General features: G+C 48.1%; 1 protein-coding gene across 6 annotated transcripts in view; it reads left to right on the top strand.

Annotated features, from left to right (window-relative positions):
- The window catches only part of SOBP (sine oculis binding protein homolog), a 150221-nt gene that overhangs the window by 86679 nt on the left and 41515 nt on the right, over positions 1-22027 (top strand). For 3 of the 6 annotated variants that reach the window (XR_012124682.1, XM_073220835.1, XM_037012253.2), the window contains one exon: positions 373-468. The exons of 2 other annotated variants lie outside the window; for them this stretch is intronic. Coding sequence is in view for 1 of the 4 variants with exons in the window: in XM_073220835.1 (XP_073076936.1) it covers positions 373-468 (96 nt within the window). In the remaining 3 variants the exon portion in view is untranslated. Of the gene's footprint in view, positions 1-372; positions 537-22027 lie in introns of all 6 variants that reach the window. One more of the 6 variants, XM_073220837.1, reaches the window with a different exon arrangement.

The raw sequence follows: 22027 nt of genomic DNA, 5'->3' as shown, positions 1-22027 counted from the left end.
CTAGAGATTGCTTAAGCATGCCAAAAAGTTTAAACACGTATGTATGTCATATAATCCTAAATGAGCGGCCAGAGTCCCTGGGAGACTAAAGTGGTGGTGATTTCCAACAAAATGATTTGATGTTGGTTTGCTTTGTTTCATTTCAAATATTACACCACAATGAATGTGCGTGTTCAAACTAAACGGTGTAAAGAAAAGTAAATCCCAAATTTTGATAGCTAAAAGGCGTACTGCGTATTTAAACAAACTTCTTAAGAATGTTGTTATTTCTGGGTTCCCATTTGTTGAATGATCTGAGCTGTTATGCTTTTAGCTTTTTTTTTTCTTCCATTATTTGTAAGTCCCTAAATAGGCCATTATATTTCCCTTCAGGCTAGAGATGAAGATGGACATGCTGAAAATTTCCCCCAGCAGCACTATGCTAAGGAAACTCCAAGGCTTGCCTTCAAGAATAACTGCGAACTACTTGTAAGAATCACACACTTACAACAAGTCTAGAATGTGACTTTAGCACAGTGAAAACCGTTTTTGAAAGGGTTTGTTTATTATTACCTAATTTATGCAGTATTACAGTTGTTCTGTATAGAGTTCTAAATGCTAATTCTGATATCACTGAATATTAATTATAAGATCTCAAATTGTGTGCACATCTTTTGTATCTGCTTGTAGAGCTTGGGTGGCCCTGTCTTTCTGAGCTTGTATTGCACAGTAGGTTATAAGCAACCCTTTGGAGAATGGTTCATAGCGTGCAAAATACAGAGTTGAGACAGTTGGTATATGTAGCTTGGGAAAAAAACACCCTGCCACCCTCGCCCTTCCTCCTGCTTCCCATCGTGCACTATTTTAGGAGACAACATGGTAATATTTTGTTCTGCTAGGAAAGATAGCCGAGCTGACACACAGTACTCCCTGTGGAATTCAAGTATTCCTATACTCTTGCCAGACTCAATCAGGCACTGTCGTCTTTCCTACGTAGAAGTCAGATCAGCGACAGGATGCGGGGATGTTTACAAGTCGTGAGAGAGAGGATATCAGCTGTGACAGGGACTCTGTCCCAGCACAGGGTTAATTTGCTGTTCATTTTAGCATTTTCAGTGAGACAAGATGAATGAATGCCTATTATATTTCTATTACATGAGTCTGTTGGGACCTAATGTTCTTGACTGGCTCTTGAAAATGAGCGCTGCACAATGCATTTTGTTTACCTACAGTAAACAGAGAATGAAATGTCGTTTATTTGGTGATTCAAATGGTGCTTTTGAAAATGAAGCTTTCTGAGGGATCTAGCTATGTCGTACCTAAATGTTCTTTTCTTTTCAATTGCATTAAAGCAGAACGTTTGCTCCAACTAAATGAAAGCGCTGCAAGGGAATGAGGATGCTCAGTTGTGACATTTTGAGGTAGTGTCATTTGTGTTTCGTTTTTTGGCTGAACTCAGCCCAGCACTGCCAGGTCTCCGCATTAGGAAATCCCACATGTGACAGTCTTTGGACTTAGCTCCGATACCAACTGTGCATTCAACACAAAGTATCCACAGAGCAGGAGAGGAGAGAAAAATATGGCTTTCACCATGCCAGCCGCAGTAGCTGGATGTTGGCAGCGAGAACCCCCTGCCCCTGCTCCGCAGCCTGCCTGGGTACAAGGACGCTACTCATTCCATGTGTGCAGTCCCTTGACCAACCGATCCGCAGGCACATTTGTTGCTTATAAATGCAGTATTTTTTCTGCAAGTTTAGCTCACCTTATATTTTATCATAGGCCTGCTGGCATCACCTGTTTTGGAGAAACCCTTTTCATTCGTTGACTCCCTGATTGCGGTTCTCCGGTGAAGCCCAGAGGGGCCGTTTGTGCTATGTTTTGGTATCAGCATGTTTTCGGGAGTAGTTTGTTTCTTTTTAGAGAAATTGTTAGAAGTACTATGTCGTATACTATGTCACATCTGATTTTTTTTTGCCATTTATTAGAAAAATGAATATCGAGTCCTGGGTGTGGTCAGTTTATACTGGAGGAAATAAAACATCTTTGTGGATCTCTTTTCCAGCTATTTTTAAGAGAAAATAGCTGTTTTGGCCCTGCTGTCCTCCAGCACACTGTTGTGTCGGCGGTAGTGCGGAGGGACTGGTACGGTCTTTGTCCTCTGGTCTGTTAGAGATGTCTCGTTTCGGCTAGCGTACTTTCTTGTGATACAAGGAAAAGGAGGATAAAGGGGAAAACCCAACAAAGCTCATTTCTCCAAGGAGAAATTTAATTTTCTTCAGCAGCAAGAAAAGCGCTGGTGTTCGGCTGGTTATGAAGCCCTGAGAAGTTATGCTTCCATATGTAAGAGATTCGTTCATTCTTAAGAGAGAAATAGGACGCCCTTGGAGTTTTGTTAGTGCAGCTTAGAGCACATTTTTAGACTCCATGTGAGAAGATTGCAAGTTCCACTGCACGGTGCTTTCTTAGCCTAAGAGCCTTCTTGCATGGAAGAGCAGAGGCGGGCTTACAGTGGGAGAGGCCGGTGGAGGACGCCCATGGCTCTGAGAGAAGGTACGGAGGGTGCAGGCTGCTTGCAGGCCCCCCAGTGATGAGGACACATGGCTGGAAGGCCGGCTCCCTGGGCCCCGGGTGCCAACAGAAGCGCCCTGGCCAGATAGACAGGACATTGCCCCTGACCATCTTACTGACTCTGCTGGTCTCTGCCTTCCCCGCACACCCCTAGCCTCTGCTTCTTGGAAAAGGGAGACAACGAAGTAACCTAAATGAAAGCGAAATAAAATTGATGCCTGGAATACACAGTGTGTGTAATCAGAAGGCAGTGACAGAGGACGCACTGGCTGATAGAAAGATCTGCTCTGCACCTGGTGATTTCCTGTAGGGCATTGATTTTTCTACTTAAATCCCAAACTGCGATATGTGCCTTCGCACTTAATGTACAACACAGATGACTAGATATTTCGCCTGGTGGCCAAGATTCTCTGGTTGGTGGTTGTGCCACAGCTTCCTTATGCTTTTTATTAATTTTGAGCTTGCAAGGCTGTCAGGATGAGTGGCATTAGATAAAGCAGGAGTGCTGTTTGATAAATCCCAGTTCGGTGTGGCCCCACCTACTCTCCATAGGTAGGAGCTTACACACGCGCGCACACACACACACACACACACACACACACACACACACACACCCCAGCATGTTTTCTGAATATATCTAAATTTATAACCAGGGCAAGTAGCTTTCCACAAAAGAAACTGTAGGGAGTTCATATCCCGTGAACAGCATGGCAACATGACTTATGAAGCCCAGAAGAAGGAGCGTCTAGAGCCAGCCGTGGGGACCAGCCTTTGCCCCAAATCCCAGCTGGTCCCCTTACCATGACTACCTTTCTTTTGGGACTAGAAGTCCTTTCATTTCCTCTGTTAAGATGCTCGTGTGGATGGTAGGAGCTGGATTAAGAGGTAGACGGAGAGGAGGCCCTTCACGTATCCTGAGCCCGTCCCCTCTCCTTGGCCAGTCCCTTCTCAGCCCTCAAAGCCAGCTGGGAGAAGACCTTGCAGAAACAGAGCCTAAGGTGGGTGCTGGCAGGGGAGCACGGCTGTAGCTAGAAGAAGAGGAACGTTGAGAGGTTCAGGGGAAAGAATTGAAGGCAACTGAGCCTACACCCCCCCGATATTTTTAGGGCCACAGAGAGCATAGTTGCGTTCAGGAGAAGGTCAGGATACAGTCCAAGAACAGCAGCAGTGATGCGGTGGTGTTAGGTTGGGAAGAAAGCAGGGTTGGGAGTCTGAAAGGGGATGAAGGGGGAGGGGATTCAGAACCAGGGGATCAGCCTGTCTCCCCAGTCCCGACTCCCGGGTCCCCACCTATGTGGAGTCGGACCCCCTCTGGCTCTTCCGCTGGCTGCGAGGGATGCGGCTCCGCCAGCGAGGGGAGGGAGCCCACAGCTGGGAGGCTACGTAAAAATAGGACCGGGACAAAGTGTTCTCAGTCACTTACAAGGCCAGTGGAGGGAGAAGATGGAAACTCTTCTAGTTTTATGCCTTGTGAACAAGACGGTGGGGGAGGTGGGAGATGCTCGGCAGTTCTGGCTGATTTGTCCGTCTTGTTCCCTTGTGGAGGCCGGCAGGTGGGTTACAGACGCTGGGCACAGTCCCTAGGATGCCCCTTAGAATGCTCCGAATTAACAGCGTCCAATTAACAAGACATTGTCGAGCATCCTCTATGTACGAGGCATTGAACTAGACAGTGTGTGGGGAGACACGAAAAAGAAAAAGACATAGAAGGTGCTTAAAATTCAGTAGGAAGGACGGCATGTACAGCATTGTGCCTACCGGGATCGCGGGCACGCAGGCCCTCCCGAAAGTTAGAATTCTGCCTCTGCTGGGCCTTAATTCACACAGCCTCACTCTGGTGGGACAGCTGAGGATCATGGGCGCAAAGGCTGAGAATGTGTGACGGCACAGCTGGTTTCACCCCTCAGACCTCCCTGAACTCCAGATCTTCTTCTGTAAAGTGTGATGGTAGAAGGTAATGACCTCAGAAGACACTGTGAGCGCTGTAAAAGTGGTGGCACAGTCCAAGGGTCTATTGTACAGCAACACTCCGGCCACGGTCGCTGCTGCTGTTGGGGTGCTTCCTGTTCTCGGGGTTGCTACGCGTGCGCAGGGAGCTGTGCCCAGGAGAGTACCAGCCAAGTTCGGGGGCGCAAACGAGGGAGAGGTGATTCCTTGCGCTCTGGCCAGAGGGTAGCAAAGCAGGATACCTTCGAGCGAGGCCTCCCACGGGTGGGATTTTGGCAGTCGGAGCTGGGGTGGAAGGGAAGGGGGCATTCCTGGCAGAGGCAAGGCAGGCAGGTGGGAAGGTCTAGGCCGGGTGGCCCACCCCCCAGTGGGCATCTCAGTCGTCCAGGGTGTGGAGTACTTGAGGGGTCAGGGGTGAGCTGGCAGGCCAGCCCATTTGCAGAGATCTCCGTAACGGAGACCTACCGAGTCCGAACGGTAGTGGTACCACTTCGTGGAAATTCCTAGCACTTCTGCGGATTACAAAGAATTACAGAAAATTTCTAACATAGACAAAAATAGAGGAGGGAGAGCATATGAAGACGGCCCTGCTCCCGTCCCCCCGCTTCGATGATCATCAGCTGCACGTCTGGCTGCATCCGTCCTTTTACCCCCACCCTGCCCTCTATTCTGCTGGAGGACTGGGAGGCAAATAGGCTTTTCTGTTTTTTTGTAAAGACGTCAGCTAAGTACTTCTCTGACCAGGAAGAATCCACTGACACCGATTAAACTGGGAACTGGAGCGTCGGGAGGAAGGACACATAAAGCGAAAGACTCTCGGCCAAGCAGCTCTCCCCTCCTCGGCACAGCCCTGGGAGGCCGGACGGGCAAATCCCGTCCAGGAAGCCCTTACGGCGAGAAACACCACAGTGCCACGGATGACTCGAATCGCCATCACGCCCAGGCCGCCGTTCTAAATGCAGTTATTTAAACGCGGCATCGGATCTCTGCAACCCAGCCCGGGGCGTGCTGGTCTCATCACGGCGGTGAGGGGCAGTTCTGCGATCGCTGTCACACATTAGCTATTGCTAGGACTTCCCTGCTCCATCCCACAGACTTCATGAGGTCCCCTGAAAGGGGACAGGGAGCACCACCTTTCACTTGACACTTAACATACTTTTCAACACAGGTGTGATTACCCAGAGACTCTCCCCGTACTAGGTTGGCGTAACGGAAGTCCGGACTCATAGCTCCTTTAATGTTGCTGCGGACCCGCACAAGCACTGGGAGTTAAAACTCACGGTGACACTCCTGGACTCCCGTCACGTCACATGAAATGGCCTATGACACATGCATATATAGTGCGCTGTGCACCAGCATCCTCACGTAGCCACTGTGGAAGCTCCGCAAGTGGAAACAAACCCCTGGGACCGGTTGCTGTCTAGAGAGAGGCGGCCCCCCCCACCATGTGCCCCACCTCCCCTCCAGACCCCTTGAGTCTGGGCTGGTCCTGTGCTCCTCGTTTGAGCTATGTTTCAGACAAAGAGAACTTTGTAGAAAGGGAAGGACCATTTTAGATGAAGCCAGGGGCCACTCCAGAGGAGGTGGTACAGTTAAGTCCACCAGCAGGGCCGCCTAGACCTGAGTGTGGCCAGGAGTGGGTTCTGCAGGAGGCATCCATTCGCGGGCGCAGCCCTGTCTCCCCTGCGTGGTCCTTCTTGCTCTCTGCCTGCGGCAGCAGCTTCTCTTTATTCAGCTTCTTAGCTCACGTTGCCACCTTGATCTCATGGTTCAGAGCCTTTTTCTTTTGCACAAAGACTCTCTGTGCCGCAGTAGACCATGTTCCCTCACCTCCTACCTATGCAAACCCTATTTTAATTCTTTTTTGTTACTTTATTTGGGAGACGAGGCATCGGGAGAGGGCTAGAGTTCCCCAGACTCTGCCCTGGTATGACGACTTTGCATGAGGTTATGACCCTTGATTTGATTGGAGACCCTTGCTCCCCAGCAAGCGCTCTTTTCCAAGGCATGGAGAGCTTAGCCTTTCTAGTTTCAGGACCTTTTGCACCAAAAGGCCAGAGGCATAGTGGTTTGGTCTGCATGCTGTCTTCTCACACAGGGCATCACAGTGGTTCTTAGAGCCAGAGAGAGGGTCCGAGGACCCTGTGTTCCCCCAGGTGGATAAGAGTGGGTGCCCCAAAGGCAGGACAGCCCGGAGAAGACAAGTAATGACTCTGTAGCGTCTTACTCCGCTGATGGATAGGGGTGGGAACTTGATAATATGGGTGAATGTTGAAACCACAATGTTGCTCATGTGAACCCTTTATAAGATTGTATATCAGTGATACCTTAATTTAAAAAAAAAAGAGTGACAGCCCCAAGCCCTGCCCGGCAGACATGCCAACTCTGCACCCTGGACAAGTCCCTTGCCTGTCCTGAGCCTCAGTGTCTTCATCAATAAAACGAGGATAAACACAGTGCCTCCTGTATAGGGCCGCTGGGGAGGAGTGAGGTCATATAGTGAAGTAGTCAGTGTGCCTGGCACACAGGAAAAGTTCGGTAAGTGGTAGCCTTACCACTAATAAAATAGAGCTAGAAGGTGGCATTGATTTAAACAAAGCCTTCAGGCAAGTGCTGGGAGTTTTACTCTCTACTAAAGTCTCTTCCCAACTGGTTTGGACAGAAGCCCATATGTAATATTCCAAGTTAGGACAAGGGACTTCAGAGAAACCCTTGAACATCCACCCACTTGTCTGCTTATGCTGAGGGTGCCAGAGAGCCTGCTGGCTGCCCAGCAGATGCTGCTGATCTGTGAGGAGCTCAGTATTGGTTATTTTTTCATAGAAGACAGAACTTCCAAGAAATAGCATGGTGGGGTAATGCAGTGCCTGGGCTTTTGCCCAGATTGGTTCAGGTTCAGGAGGCTCCCCAACTCCACCCACTGGCTGTGTGACCTTGGGCAAGCCTCTGAACCTCTCTGTGTCTATATCCTTGTCTATAAATGAGGGCAACAGAGCAACAGACATCCCCTGTCAGTGAGGCATCAATGGATGGATACCCCTAAGGTGCTTAGAACTGTATTTGGCACCCAGTTGGTACTCAGTCAGAATTGTTGATTCTGATTCTGATTATTTCTTCTGAGGTTGCTTACTTGAAAGCCCACTGTAGAAAACAGCTTGGCCGAATTGTCTAGCAATAGATTCTCTGAAAATCTTGTATATGCACATTTCCATGCAAAAGCCAAAACATTTCCTTGTGAACAATGACAGGGACAAGATACATCATGCAGGTAATTCTTAGAGCTAAGCTTTAAAAATATATATACATATAACTCTTAAGGAAAACTCTCTACATGATTCAATACCCTTTCACCTTGCCCTACCATGTAATAGTAAAATTGTCAGTCTCACAAATACGCAACTAAGAAAATAAGTGCAAAGCAAAAGAAAAGTATCATTTATACCTGGAAACATCTGCAGAGTGAACAGATGTGTTTCTGACCAGCCTGTGAGGGATCAGTCAGGGGAGGAGACAAGAAACCATCATTTTGGGGGGACCTTGACGTGCCAGCACTGTGCTGGGTCTCTACAGACTCATTTTTAGACCCTTTATTCCCTATAACTTTGCTAAGTAGTTATTGTTCTTTCCATTTCACAGATGGGGAAATTGAAATTCAGAGATGTTACAATTCTTGCCCTGGGGGATGATAGGGAGCCCAGGGAGCAGGCTGGAGCCGAGGCTTGACCCATATTTCTCGGCCTGTGCTCAGGCCAACACAGACCGCTGCCTTCTCGGCGTCCGACCCATCCTCCCATCCCAGGGCTGGAGAAGGGGCTTAACCTGTGTTTGAGAGTTGAAGGACTTGGATTAATTCAGGACGACTATTTCTAGCTTCTTTATAGTAACAATTCTTTGGCAGAATCCTGAAGCCAGAAAGGACATCTATGAGGATGTCAGGAAGGGGAATTTATTCAGAAAGGCACATAATGTTTGAGAATTCCCAATGCATAATAATTGTGGGAAAAAGAACAAAGTATATGCTTTTTAATTTGGTAGAAAAAATGTAGGAAATGTATTTTTCAATATGATGTAAGCATTTGAGAGCATTTAAAAAAATCTGACATATAGGGCAAGTCCTAGGTCTTCCTTTGCTGATTTTGATTCTTATTATGATCACATGGCCATTGAAAAAAGGGCTTGACCTCTTTTGGTTTGGACAGTTGGGTTCCTTGGAGTGAAGTGGTGTATTTCCTTCAAAACTTCTTGCCATCAATCAGCATCCTGGAATAAGGTGTCAGTCACATTCCCCCTCGTCAGTTTAACTGCAAGAACTGAACAGTTACCTAAAATTCCAGAGAGAGTTTGCCTCTGATGGCTTCACCTTCTAGGTCATATTTCAAGCGAACCAGAAAATCTGGTAAGATACCAGTCATCAATATGAAAGTGTACAGGGAACCGGCCAGACTAATGTTAATCATATTCGGTCATGTTTGCCTATGGCTGGAGTAAACTGACGGAAGTCTCTTGGGAGACAGAGGGGACGGGTGTAAAGAATATTCGGAGTTGAGAAGGATATATATATTATTTATATATAATTGTATATATATATTAACAATAAGGGAGGCAAGGAACTGGAGATGGGGATATGGGGGTGACAGGGGTCTGGTGAGGGGAGATTTTAAAAGGCAAGAAGGAAGATAAAAGCCCACAATGAAGCTGAAAATGAGCAGATTCAGGCAAACAAGAGTCTTTAAAACAATGTGTTTTCTCACTGCCTCTGGCCTGAAGAGTCTTCTCTGATGGTATTTTTCGTACCCGTCCTGGTGTTCGGGTCTGAGGCATCAGGCCCCCCAGGCAGGCTGCCTTTCCAGCACCTCCTCCTCCCGCACAGCCGCAGACCCCCAGGACTTGAGGCGTCCTCTTTAATTCCTAATGAGGCTCTGTTGGCTGCGAGCTCTGGGAGGCAGGAGCCTTGTCTTTACCGCTGCATTCCCCCGAGAACCATGCTTGTTCATGCCCTATTCCGTGGATTCTAAGACGCACACCGCCCTAACATTTTAGCATATCAGAAATGGGATTGCGTATTACAATGGATGACCTGTCCATTTTCAGCTGTCAGTGTTTCTCCTAGTGGCATAAAAGAATGGCTTCTTAACAGTCAATGGTGCTTTGATTCAATGAACTGTGGAGGTAGCTCAGTGATGATCCGGTGAGTGAACGCACACAATGACCTGTGCTCCTGGTTCTAGCTCAGGAGCACACGAGGTGCCCCAGGCTGGTTCTGGGCTGTGCGCTGGTCACTGACAAGGTGGACGCAGGGCTGGCCTGTGGCTTCTGTGGCTGAGCGTTTTCCTGCGGCATACTTTCCGTTTAGTAAAGCCAATAGATGGCTTTGCTCATTCTTTCAAATGTTGAGCCAGTGAAGACACACCCCAGAAACCCCTCAATCAGCCAGGTTTAAAATTATAAGCAGTGCTTTTGCCTTAATTATCCAGAAAATCCCATAGCCATCTATATTTCTCTTGAAAAGTCATGAAGACACATTGGTGGAGAAGCAATGATCTCTTTCTCTCCCTCCATAGTACAAGCTGTAGATTTCTTTAAGATAAAGTCTGCCTTTTATAGATTAGGATCCCCTCATCCGTCATCATCACCGCTACATCATCCCTTAGAGAGTTTCCCACCTACAGAAGAATGCCTTATCTATGCTTCCCATTTTATAATCCACCTTCAGGATATCGGCGTGCACAGGTGAAGGTACACCCCAAACGCAATTATGTGAAATACTCCACTGTTGTTAACGTGTTCAGATCTCAATGCATTGGTTTCCCTGCAATGAAAACTTTGAATCTGATTCTGATATTGCATCAGGATCTGTCACACACTCCTTTGTGTGAACAGGGACCAAAGAACCACATCGCTTTCCATTGTCAAAGCCCAAGGTGGGGAGGGGGACCACGTTTCAGCGCTGAGCATGTGGCCAGAGAAGGGCTTCAGCAAAGCAGCCACATTATTAAGATGTGTGAAACCCTCTCAGGGCCTCCATCCTATTGCCCTTCCAATCAGCGGTGCCTTTTACTTCTGAATTGTCTGATAAATATGGAAGGACACTCCCAGAGAACTAAACACCCTTTTTGGCTTAGAGAAATGTCTATGTATTTTCCAGGTAGCTTGAATTTTTTAAATGTGCAACAGTGTTACATACATACACACATATAATACATATGAAGGCAAATTTATATATTCTATGTAGAAACGTGGATACGTATGTAAAGGAAAATGAAAATCAGCTTTAGCATCACACAAGAGTGCTTGTTGGCCTGCAGCAGTGAACCCATCGCAGTCGTTGATGCAGTCTTTTTCTACATTCACTTGATGTCTACATATGAGTACATAAAAATAAATAACATGGAAAAGTAAAGTTGTAATGAAATTTTTGTTTTCACTTTTCCGTTATATTTTGATTTTTAAACAATGTTCTGACTGTCATCAAAACAGCCAGGTTGAAAATTGAGCTGCATCAATGGAGACACTCAGTTTTGATAATTCAAACCAAAAAGACCTTTTCTTGAGGGATATAGTCTCCCTGGTTTATTTGGTCTGAATTGTTTCTTATACCTCTAATGTATTATTTTGTGTGAAGGCAATGTCTCTAATGCAACATAATGTCTATAAAGATTTAAAGCTTTTTAAAAAATCTGGATATTTAGTGTCACAGACACATCTCAGGAAGTGGAATTAGTATCCGAGTAGGTGGTTATGGGGTATGTGTGTCACCCAGATTTTGAAGACATTAGTCTTTCAGAGAGTCATGGGCAAAGTATAAAATGTGGGTCCTTTCCAAAGGAGTCTACAAATAAGCTGTGCTTGTATGAACAGTGAACTTCCAGTGTGTAGTCAGGTACCAGATGGGGTGGTTGGTGACAAGAGGCTAGAAATATGCATTAAAGTATTACATGTGCAGTAAGGAAGTAAAGGGTCACTGACTGGGATGACGTGGTAGGCTGGGGTCCTCAGGAATAGCTCCTCAGAGATGGTGGGGCCTGGGCTGGTCCCTCGAGGGCAGGGGGGCACGCCAGGGTATTCCAGAGAAAGAGAAGGCTCCGTGTAAGGACGGAAGGGAGGTGAGCAGTGAGTGTGGGAAGCTGCCCGGATCAGCATCCTTTCGTGAGTAGAGGTTAGAACAGAGCTAACTCGGTAGGTTGTGGCCAGATAATAAAAACAGGAAGAGCGAGGCAGCTAAGGTCACATCCTCTGTGTTCGGCTGTGGAGTCCACATGGGGTATCTGAGCCCGGGAGGACTGTTAGGAAAGCAGGGCCTTCACAGGTTGGAGGATGGGAGCAGAGAGACTTCTAGAAGGTGATCAAAACAGTCCCGGCGCACTGCGGTGAGGACAAAGGCTTCTCACAGCTCAAAGGCACGGGAGGCCAAATGATGCCTGGAATACTGGTCGTCAAGCTCTTAGGACCATGTTAGTAGACATAACTGGCAACGATTTCATCTCAAGCCCATTTTCTTATAAATTGAGATTTTGGATAACAGTCTTAATGAAATAAGTAGTTTGGTGTGTCCAGATCAAAGTTCAGGAAACCAAAGTTTAAAATATTTGTGAGTCACATGATTTAGGGACCAATATGATTTGAACTGTAAAAAGACAAGCTAGGGAAAAGAACAATTCTTCAATTTGGATTTTATAGAGAGGGAAAGAGCCTCCAAGAACAAGGACAGAGTGACCCCTCCCTCAGAGAACAGCACGGGGGCAGGACAGGGCGCACGCCCCAGAACCACCCACACTCGGTCCACTTTCCGGCTGTGTGGTCACTAGCTCCGCGGTCTCGGGAAGGTCAGTGTCTGCATCTGCCCAACAGGAATATAGTTATGTACACCATCCAGGGTTGCTGTAAAGTCTAGATGAGATGGTACATTGAAGGTGCTTGGCATATAATAATAACTCAATGAAAGGTAACTAAGAAGGGAAATAAAATCCCTCTGTTATACTCAGCTTTTAAGAGAAAAGAATGAAATGCAATAAATGAAACTCACGTGAGTATTCAGAATCCTTGTTTCTTTTTTAAATGAAGAGAAAATCTGACGATGCATAGCTTTTGGTTAAACAGATTAACTTCCCCTTTTCACCTTCATGTGTATAGGATTCTGGAAGAACTGGTATTTCAGTAAAGACCCTAAAGATTTCAAGATCTTTTCAAGATCTTCATCAAAAAAAAAACGTCTTATTAAATATACTGTGTTTATTAAGACAGGACATCAGACTAATATAAAATAACTTGGGTTTGGGGGGGCAGTCACCCAAAAGCGTTTGCTAGTTAATCCCCCAAATTTAATTTTTTATAAGCCCATGTTCCTCAATCTAATTATCTGACTAAGTAAAATTCTACCTTTCTTTTGAATGTCGATGGCATCATTTCTTCTTTGGCCGTCTTCTTTGTTCATATGCTGACATGTTTAGAATATCTCAGTTAGGCACTTAATTAATGACTTGGTAAATCAGTTTTCCTTTGGTCTGACTTAGCTGTCTGGAATATATTCAGGCCTTGATACAGTTATAAAAATGAAAAACAAAGAAACAAAAACCTAGAATGATGTAAACAAAATGTCATTTACTGACGGTGATAAAGCTGGAGAGTATTTCCCTTGGTTAGAACTCTGAAATAGTTGGGCTGCCCCTACACAGATTATCAAGGTCATGTTCAGATTAAAATGAGCTGTGCGGCAATTGCCCATCCCTGCAGAAAAGCATGCAAACAGAAATTGAGACCTAACGCCCTGATTTTTTTTTCCTGAGCCTAATATACCTGTTTAGTCTGATTTAGTTTTAGCTTTAGTTATGCTTTCTAAAATTACAATGTGCGCGAGGATTGGAATTTTTTTCCTCTGAATTAGGGTGCCCATAAAATGCTTCTCTCTCCTCCTGCAGGGAATGGTGAGGCACAGAGCACCCTACTCTCTCTGTGTCTAATCAGTCTGTAGTGGAGATACCTCTCACAGGACCCACCAGGGGCCTGGTGCCTCCTGGAACCAGGAGGCCCTGGAGCCTGGCATCTGCTAGACTGGCACTCACGTTACCAAACAGCCCCAGCAAACAATGAACGTGCAGCCATTTCTTTTTAGGTTGTGAAACTAAGCATCCAACATTATTTTTAGATTTGGAAGTATGAGTTTTAAAAAAAACATGGGATTGAATCTACTGCTTTTTTTTTTAATGACCACAATACATGGGTTTACATTTTTAATTTCCTATTTGCAAGAAAGAAATGACGAGATGCTGGTGGTGAGAGCAGAAGCCTGAGAACAGATGAATGTCCGTTTAGGAGTCAGTTCTTCATCTCAGCTATCATTGCCATCTCTTGGCACCTTAACTGTCTCACCTTAACTGTTTCCTAAAATTAAATGGAGAACTTCATGCAAGTGCCACACACTATCCATGCTTTCCCCACATCATCGATTCCTTCTGTCCTCCAGTCAGCAAGCTTATACTGAGTGCCTGCTACCACCGTCTTGGGTGGGTACGAAATGGACTACATTTTTGCAGAATATCCACCTCTAGCTTTGTAAGATCTTCATTCATTTATTTTATATATGCACTATATAAAAGATACAGAGATGTAAGATCATCTTAACAAGGGCTTTGAGTAGGTGCTGAAGAAATACTTATTGTATGCATGGCTAAACCACACTGGCGTGGCACCCTGATGGCACCTCTGCACAGCCAGCTCAGACGCCAAGGGCTCACCTGTGTCCAGGGAGTTGTCAGGAATGTCTGGAATGTGGTAGCGCGGGCTGAGCTGAGTTCCTCTCCGACACGTCCCTGAGTGGTCCCGTTTCTTGGGCAGGACGGATAGTGGCAGAAGGTGTAGGAGCCACTTGCAGGCTCAGAGAGCTCTGTGGGGCCCCTCCCTAAACTGCGGTGTATCTCATTCTCTCCCTCGACCCCCCACCCCGGGCTTGTTCCCCAGATGAGAGAACAGGGCCTGGAAAGCATTTTCTCCAAATTGCCTTCAACTCCCCATACTCCATGTTTGTCTGAATCGAGCTGCTGGAGCAGGTACCAAATGTAGTACTCAAGATGGAGTTAAAAATATCATGTACTTTTTCCATTCTTTTTTGACTTTTTAGATTAAGATTTTAAATGAAGAATTTGGAAACAGTACTACCTTCCTAGGTGTAAGCGACACACTCAGTGTCTGGCTGGTCTAGGATAGCAAGCACCTCACTCCATCTCTTTCTCTGTTTCTCTGTCTCTCTCATGATGTCCACACAGAATGTCAGTGGGTCCGACATGCAGTTCTCAATAGAATCCTCGTCCTGGTGAACTGGCCCCATAGAATTGTCATACGTCCTTTTGAAATAGAACTAGGCAAAGTCTTGAAATTTACTAGAGAATTTAATACCAATAATTACTTAAAATTTAATGAATTTCACTACTGACTTAATTGCTTTTGAGTAGTTCCACTTAACTTATTAAAGAGAAGCAAGGACATACTCATTTAATGAGCAGCAGAAGTCTTGCCCTCACATCTGCCTACATTCTCTTTCCAATTAATCAATTAGAGTCCGATCGTGTGTAATTACACATTAAGAAAGTTATTGGCTATCTCAGCATGCCTGTCTCGGAGGGCTCGTGACCACACTAATACAACACCCCTGTGATGACCTGCGTTCCACTCTGCAAATCACACTCATTTCCCTCTCTCTCTGCTAGATTAAGATGCAAGCAGGTCCCATTAAGTCTTTGGGTCACATCTAGTCAGTGGGATAGGGAGAGAGAACTGGGAAAGAGGGACTGAAAGCACAGCAAAAATGGAGGAAGACTTTATCTGCAAGTAGAAGTCATCTGCCTTTTGAAATGAGCTTCCTGAGGCCTGGCCCTTGGGAGCAATCGCAGTGCCCCGGGGGAGCAGGGGTCATCCATCCGAACTGTGCCCACCGGATCGCACCAACTACCTGAGAAAATCAGGCCAGCGTTACTTGGACTCAAAGCTTCCTTCAATCTCCTGATGAGACAAATAGGGAAACAGAAAAACCTTTTGAAATCACATTCAGGCAAATTCTTTGGCTTGTTTCAAATCAAACCTGAGTGTGGAACTGACCACGTGCAGGAGCGCTAAGCCTCTGCATAGCAACTAAGCTGCATCAAAAAAAAAAAGAAAGAAAAAAGGAACAAAGAAAAAGAACCCACTAAATAATGCAACACAAAGAGCAAATTTTACTATGCTGACAGCTGAAAGGCTCTGGTTAAGTGAAGGGCCTGTCCTAGTATGTCCTGATTTATGCTAAATCTGTAAAACTCAACAAGAACCTCTTCTTCCAAATTATATAGTCAGAGACATTCTAAATGCCGAAAGTAACCAAGTGATTTTAAGCAAAATGGCCTGTTAAAATAAGTTTTTGATGCCCACACAACTCCAGCTCAAGAAGCAATCTGTTGGCATTTTCAGCAAATGCTCTCTGAGTCTGAGGCAGAGGAGCCGTGGTCTCTGCAGAGGGAAGCCATCCTCTCCCTCCCCACCTCCCCCAACAAAGGGAAAACCCTGCTTCCTTACCCACTCAGTGAGGGCCTGGCAAGGTCAAGTCTACTGTGATTGATGGCTGTCCATCAGCACAGAAAGAAGGGCACACTGGGACGCAGCTAGCAGATGCTCATGAACACACGGACGGCGTGGTGAGCCTTCCAGGGCGGGGGAGGATTTGCTTTGTTGGTGTTTTTAACTCTACAGCCAATTTTGGGCATTTGTGTGCTGTTTTCCCTGCTTATAGCCACTGGCAGTGCACTCCCTCCCCCCATCACTGGGGCAAAGCCTGCATCTCTGTGTGTCTCCTGGGGATGTCCCAGACCCCGCTGGCCCTGAATGGAGGATGTGTGTCCGCGGCAGAGGCACCCGTGTACTTTCAGGGTGTGTCCTTTCCTGGCAGCCCTGGCCTGTCGGGACAAGGGTCCCTGCCCAAGGGCCGTCGTCCTGTGTGGGCTCCGTCTGTGGCGTGTCATGGGCCTCCATGGGGCTGAACTGTAAACAGCAGCCGCCACATAAAACATGCCATCTGCACCCCTGTGGGTAGCAGGATGGAACACAAAAAAGATTTATTCCAGGAACATGAACTGATGTTTACAGAAATGGCAGGGCAGGCTTTTACAACACAGTGGAAAACTGTCTCAGAAGCAATTTAAGTACCATGTAACGAAACCTGAAAAAGTGCAGGAGGAGCGCGAAGGGAACCTCTGTGCCCAGGGTAGGGGGTCGAGCTGTCACGGCCGCACGAGTCCCCTTTGCCCGGAAATGTGCGCTGCTGCGAGGTCTGAGCAGGAGCCCCTGGGACAAAGGGCCGGGAGGCCGAGGGTGCCTGCACCTCTCATGCTGTGAGGGCCTAGAGTCTTGCAGCCCCCATCCCTGTAATAATTTCCTAAAACCTAGAGGGTAAGGAGATAAGCTTGGACTGAGCAACCTGGGGTTCAGGGCCGCTTTGGGGGCATCACACCCAAGGGCAGATGAAGCGCCTTGGCTCCTGGAGTGAGATGTCCACATGTCCTGGGATTTGCACAGCCTTCCCACTGTCACGTATATAATCTGTTTTCTTAGCGGTCCACAAATGGATTCAGGTGCCCAGCATCTGGAAATAGCATCACTCTTAAAAACATCATAAATTATGGACCTATTTAATCCCCACTGTGTGAACCAGGAGTAATTTTGGCCTTCTGTAACACACGTGACTTAATATAAGACACCTAAGACACCAAGTCATAAACAGGTTCACAGGTTATATAATTGAACTAAGGGGGCCTGACCACTTCTGGCATCCGTTCGTATTCGTTTGCCGTGTGCGTGTCGACTTTATCATCTTCGGGCACCTGTTAGCGGAGACAGCGGCCTTGTCTGTGAGCTAAATCCTGGCATGCTGTGGTTTTGCCTCGCGTTGTGAATTTGTTCCCGGCTCATCCTGTCTGGAGACCTGGCCTCACCGCTCGTGGAGAGAGCACGCGCACCTAGGGGCCAGGTGTCTCAGATTTCTGACCTCCCCATCACCTCCACCCTACTCAGCTCCCACCTCAGCTGCCACCTATCTCCCCCGCCCTGCCCCTCCCAGACCCTAGAAGGTGGGGGGTGTAGGAGGCTCTGTGCACTTGACTCAGGCATGCCTGTGAGGCACATCCCCCAGTGATGGGCGGTCGAATACACCTCCCAAGGCGGCCCTGAAGGTTTGCGTCCCGACCAAGACCTGCAAACTGCCAGCAGCTTGGGACCTGTGAGTTTATTTTAGATTCTTGAGCCAGATGCACGTGTGTGTATGTGTGTGTCTGTTCACGTGTGTGTGCATATACATGCAGCAATGTTTGCTTTTGCTGAAGGTTCAAGTTAGTGAAGGGCTTTTATATCACAGGACTGTGAAAAGCCTGAATGCGAATATGACACGCTGGTTCATGGAAGTCCTTAGGCCACCAGGAATTCCTCCCCAGCCACCTTTCCCTGCAGGTTCCCATCAGCTGGTCAGCTTGCTCAGAACCGTTGCCCCCTCCCTCTGCCCTTTCTCACCTCTCTGCCTCCTCATCCCCCTTGATCAAATTTCCCTCAACTTTTCATGCTGAACAGACCGGCCACCCACCAGGCATTTTGTTCTCATGTATTATGTACTATAACAAATCGCCAGTGGAAATACGGTGAGTCAAAAAAGGCTGACACTTGTCCCATAGCCTTAAAGACCAGGCAGCTGCCATCTACAGACCCGTGTGAGATCAGCAGGGCTCGAGTGGGGGACCCCAGAGGCAGTGCAGCTCGGGGTCACCGCCTCTTCCTTGGTTAGCTGCCCTCCTTCTGTCAGAGCTGATCCTGCCATTGCTGAATCCTGAAGCCTTCTAATTAGAGCTGAGGAAAATACACAGGACAAAAACATAGCTTTGCAAAAGCATGCATTAACATTTCTGCCCGGCGCTCTGGGAAAAAAACAGAAGTGATTTGATTGCAATAGCAGCTCCAGCTGGTCCGGCTTATAGACAAATTGGGTTCTCGGGGGCTGAGTTTGAGAAGCAGTACCCCGGGTGCTGAGAATGTCCCAGGAAGGGGGAAGCTTCAGCATCCTGGGGTGGCTCCCAGGAGCAACCCCTCAGCTCCAGGCTTACCCTCCAGCCCCACGTTGCCGATAGCCTCTCACTACTCAAAATGGGGTCCACCCACCAGCAGTGTGGACCCCGGCCAGGCCCCTGATGGGAACCCACACTCTCAGCCCCTCCTACCTTCCTAAGTCAGAGCCTGCATTTTAACCAGATCCTGGGGGTTGCTGCATGGGGAAGTCTGAGCTGCTCTGGGCTAGACTGTGATGGTAGGTTTTTATCCTGTAAAGGTGGGTCAGTTTCAGGGGATCCTTATCACTACAGGACAGGTGACTCATCCCACACATTCACACCCCACACACCCCACACGGCATCTCTTTCGCACTGAGAAACTTACCATGGGCACAACAGATTTCTGACCCAAGGCTGAGCTAGCACCTTGCTGCAAGTCTCTAGAAGGAGCAGGTTGGGTGTGAGTGGAGGTGGGTGCACGGCCTTGATGGGGGACACAGCTCCTCACAGAATTCTCTGCCTGTTTCAAGTGTTAGGTCTCTAGCTTAGGAAGAAAAGGTGAGACGCAGCTAATGGGGAGCTAAATCCCAACCTTCCTCTGGAGCCTGGAATCTCGGCTTCATTGTTCAATGTCTGAAATGAAAGAAAGGGCTCTCCCCTGCAGCTTGCCCTGGTGGGGCTGGTGGGGGTGGTGGGCAGGTGGGGTGGGCAGGCTGGGCTGGATAGAGAATGGGGGACCAGCACCCTCTGCCCCGGGACCCACCCGCCTTGCCTTCTGCCTGCAGGGCCAGGAGATGCTGGACTTGGCCGGCCTCGCCCTACTGCGCACTGCGGGAAGGGAGCAGGGGCAATCCCACCTCCTGCCTCATGACTTCAAAGGGGCTGCCTATACTGGTGCCTGACTTGGGGCTTATTGCCACCCCCATCCCTCCACCTCTCCCCCAAAGTGCATTGAGTAGCTGCGGGAGCTAACTGCGTTGCAGACTGGGAGGCCTTGGCTTTCTCACAGACTGGGGACGCATCTGTTGTCCACACCAAGAAAGTGGACTGAGAAGGTGTGTGTGACAAGGGATTGGGGCCCGTGAACATGTGACCTCAAGTCCAGTCCCAGGGACAGGTCCAGTGATGTTATTGATTCGGCTACTGAGTGTTTTCCAGGACCCCTGGTTTCAAATGTCTGCCCGCCCTCTTCGTAAGTTACTGAGCAGACTTGGGCTCCAGCTCTACGCCCCCAGTGCGCCTCACAAGCCACCCGTGGCCGAGCAGGTCTTGTGCAGCTGAGTGTCCTGATTTTTTTCAGGCAATTGGTGACAATTTATTGCACAACAGGAAGTGGATAGTTAAAAGATCGTGTCTATGGCCACCTGGAAATTCCAGGACAGGCCCAGTGTGAAATATTCCGGCCTGTTGCCATCCAGCCGCCACGGAGCGCTGATGCACCTCCAGCTGGACGCTCGCGCTCTGCATCCGATACCACATCCTGGCATGGTTACAGAAAAAAACTGAATTAATGAGTGTAATGTTTTTCCATTTGAGTTTCTCTCCTAATTTTTCTTGAGCACTTGGTATCTGGCATCTGTTGTAGCCAGCATATGCTAGCACTTCACAAACTGAATAAGTAGTAGAAAAAAAACTTAATACTGAAGAATTCAGGAAGAGCTGATCATGTGTAATTCAACAGCCTTTGGGTGCTCTGGGGCAGTATATGGCTTGAGGTTGGAGTTTCTTGACTATGTACACATGCAGTATTAGTCGATATGATCACATCTTCTGGGTATAACATTGCTTTTAGTTCAAATGGTAGAACGAACCGTATCAGTGTTTCATGGGCTTCTGCAGAGTTTTGCCCTCTGATCAAATGTAAGAGATCCTGTGTCAGCCAGGGTCCTAGGGCCACTGGAGCTCTGGGCCAGCTCTGCAGGTGGATTGGTTCGTAGCCATGAATATGCTGTGATCGCTCAAGTGGAAGGGATAGGCCACCTGCTCACTTGACATTCCACCGTTAGAGGTTCTTTTCTTTGGCATCTAATGCTCTCTGCGGTAAACGCCTTGGATTGGCATTTGGGTTTCATTGCCAGGGATCAGGGCCCTGAAAGGATAGATAACCAAAGGGCAGACAGACCGAGGAAGGAGGAGGCAGAGCAAACATCTTACACCTTATGCATCATCGTTCTGATCAGACCTGGTGGCCTTGGCGACCCGGGGAACAGAATGCCGTGATTAAGTTGCAATTTCTGTGTTGTTCCTTCCCTTCACCTCAGAGGTTCCTAGGCGGTGTTCTGTGGGCTGGGGCATGATGAGTGAGATGCTGTTATGTGCTTTCTGTGGAGGCTCAAGGTCCTGTCCTTTCTTGGGAAGAAAGCTCTTTTCTTTCCTAGATTGTATCTTTCCTATTTGTGTGGTACTAAACGTCCCTTTTCTTTTTTTAAAAAAATGTGGTGGCAGTGATAATAGTAATTTTTTAAAGTCTTTAGGCAAAAATAACTCAGAGGACTGACGTGGGGTGGCAAGCTTGAAAACTGCTTTTGAGCTTTTACTGGTAATGGGACCCAAAGCCAGGGACACAGTGCCGGGCGCCCAGCGGCCTCACTAGAGACACGGGCCCCTCTTGAAATGGAAGCTTTAATTATGTTTCCAAGTGTTCTCCACCGGATACTGTGTGCAAGGTCTCCCGGAGATAAGAAACAGGTGGTACCCTCAGGGGCTGGGAGTCTAGGGGGGACATGACAAGGCCTGAAGTGACACCAGAAATCACAGTGGCCTGAGCGCTGAGCAGAGGAAAGGTGGCCAGGAGGGGTCCCAAGGAAGGACAGGTCACATCCCGTCAGGGAGGGGTGCTCAGGTGGGTCGGCTGGACAGCTCCTTGGCCTGACCTACAGACGGAGGCATCTGTCCCTTTCCATCTGTCCCTCAGCCAGCTATACAGGGAGAAACCAGGGACAGCCTCCCCCATGCTCCCCACCCGCCCTCCAGCGACCCGCATGCTGCTCCGCCACCTGCAGTAGGAGCTTCGTGAGAAGGGAAGCCAGCCTGTGCCCCTCGGACCTGTGACCGCAGCGGGATTGTGATGACACACCCGCGTATGAAAACACCGGATGTCCTAACATTCACTTCTTTGCTTCAGTGGCTCATCTTCGCACCCCCTGGGGTTCACCCCACACTGCAGATCACCCTAGAGAGGTGCGCATAGGCTGTTGAAGGACTCTGGAGTTTGAAATAATAGCTCTTATAGACAAGAAAAGCCTCAAGATGCAACCTGCTTGACCACCCCCCCGTTCCCGAGCAAAGCCCAGGAGGGCATGGTGTGCACGGGGCGGGACGGCGAGGAGCCCGAGGCAGATTCCTGGCTGTGAGTGTCTGCGGTGCGGCATTCGCATTAACACGCGGGCAGTCGGGTGTCCCAGGACCCTCCCTGGTCCGCAGGAGCTTTCAGATGGGGGTAGCCGAGGTGCTGGCGGCCCTGGGGATCGCGTCCTGCTGCT

The sequence above is a fragment of the Manis javanica genome, chromosome 13 (genome assembly GCF_040802235.1).
Source record: "Manis javanica isolate MJ-LG chromosome 13, MJ_LKY, whole genome shotgun sequence".
NCBI lineage: Eukaryota > Metazoa > Chordata > Mammalia > Pholidota > Manidae > Manis > Manis javanica.
This window is presented reverse-complemented; position numbering and strand designations above follow the sequence as displayed.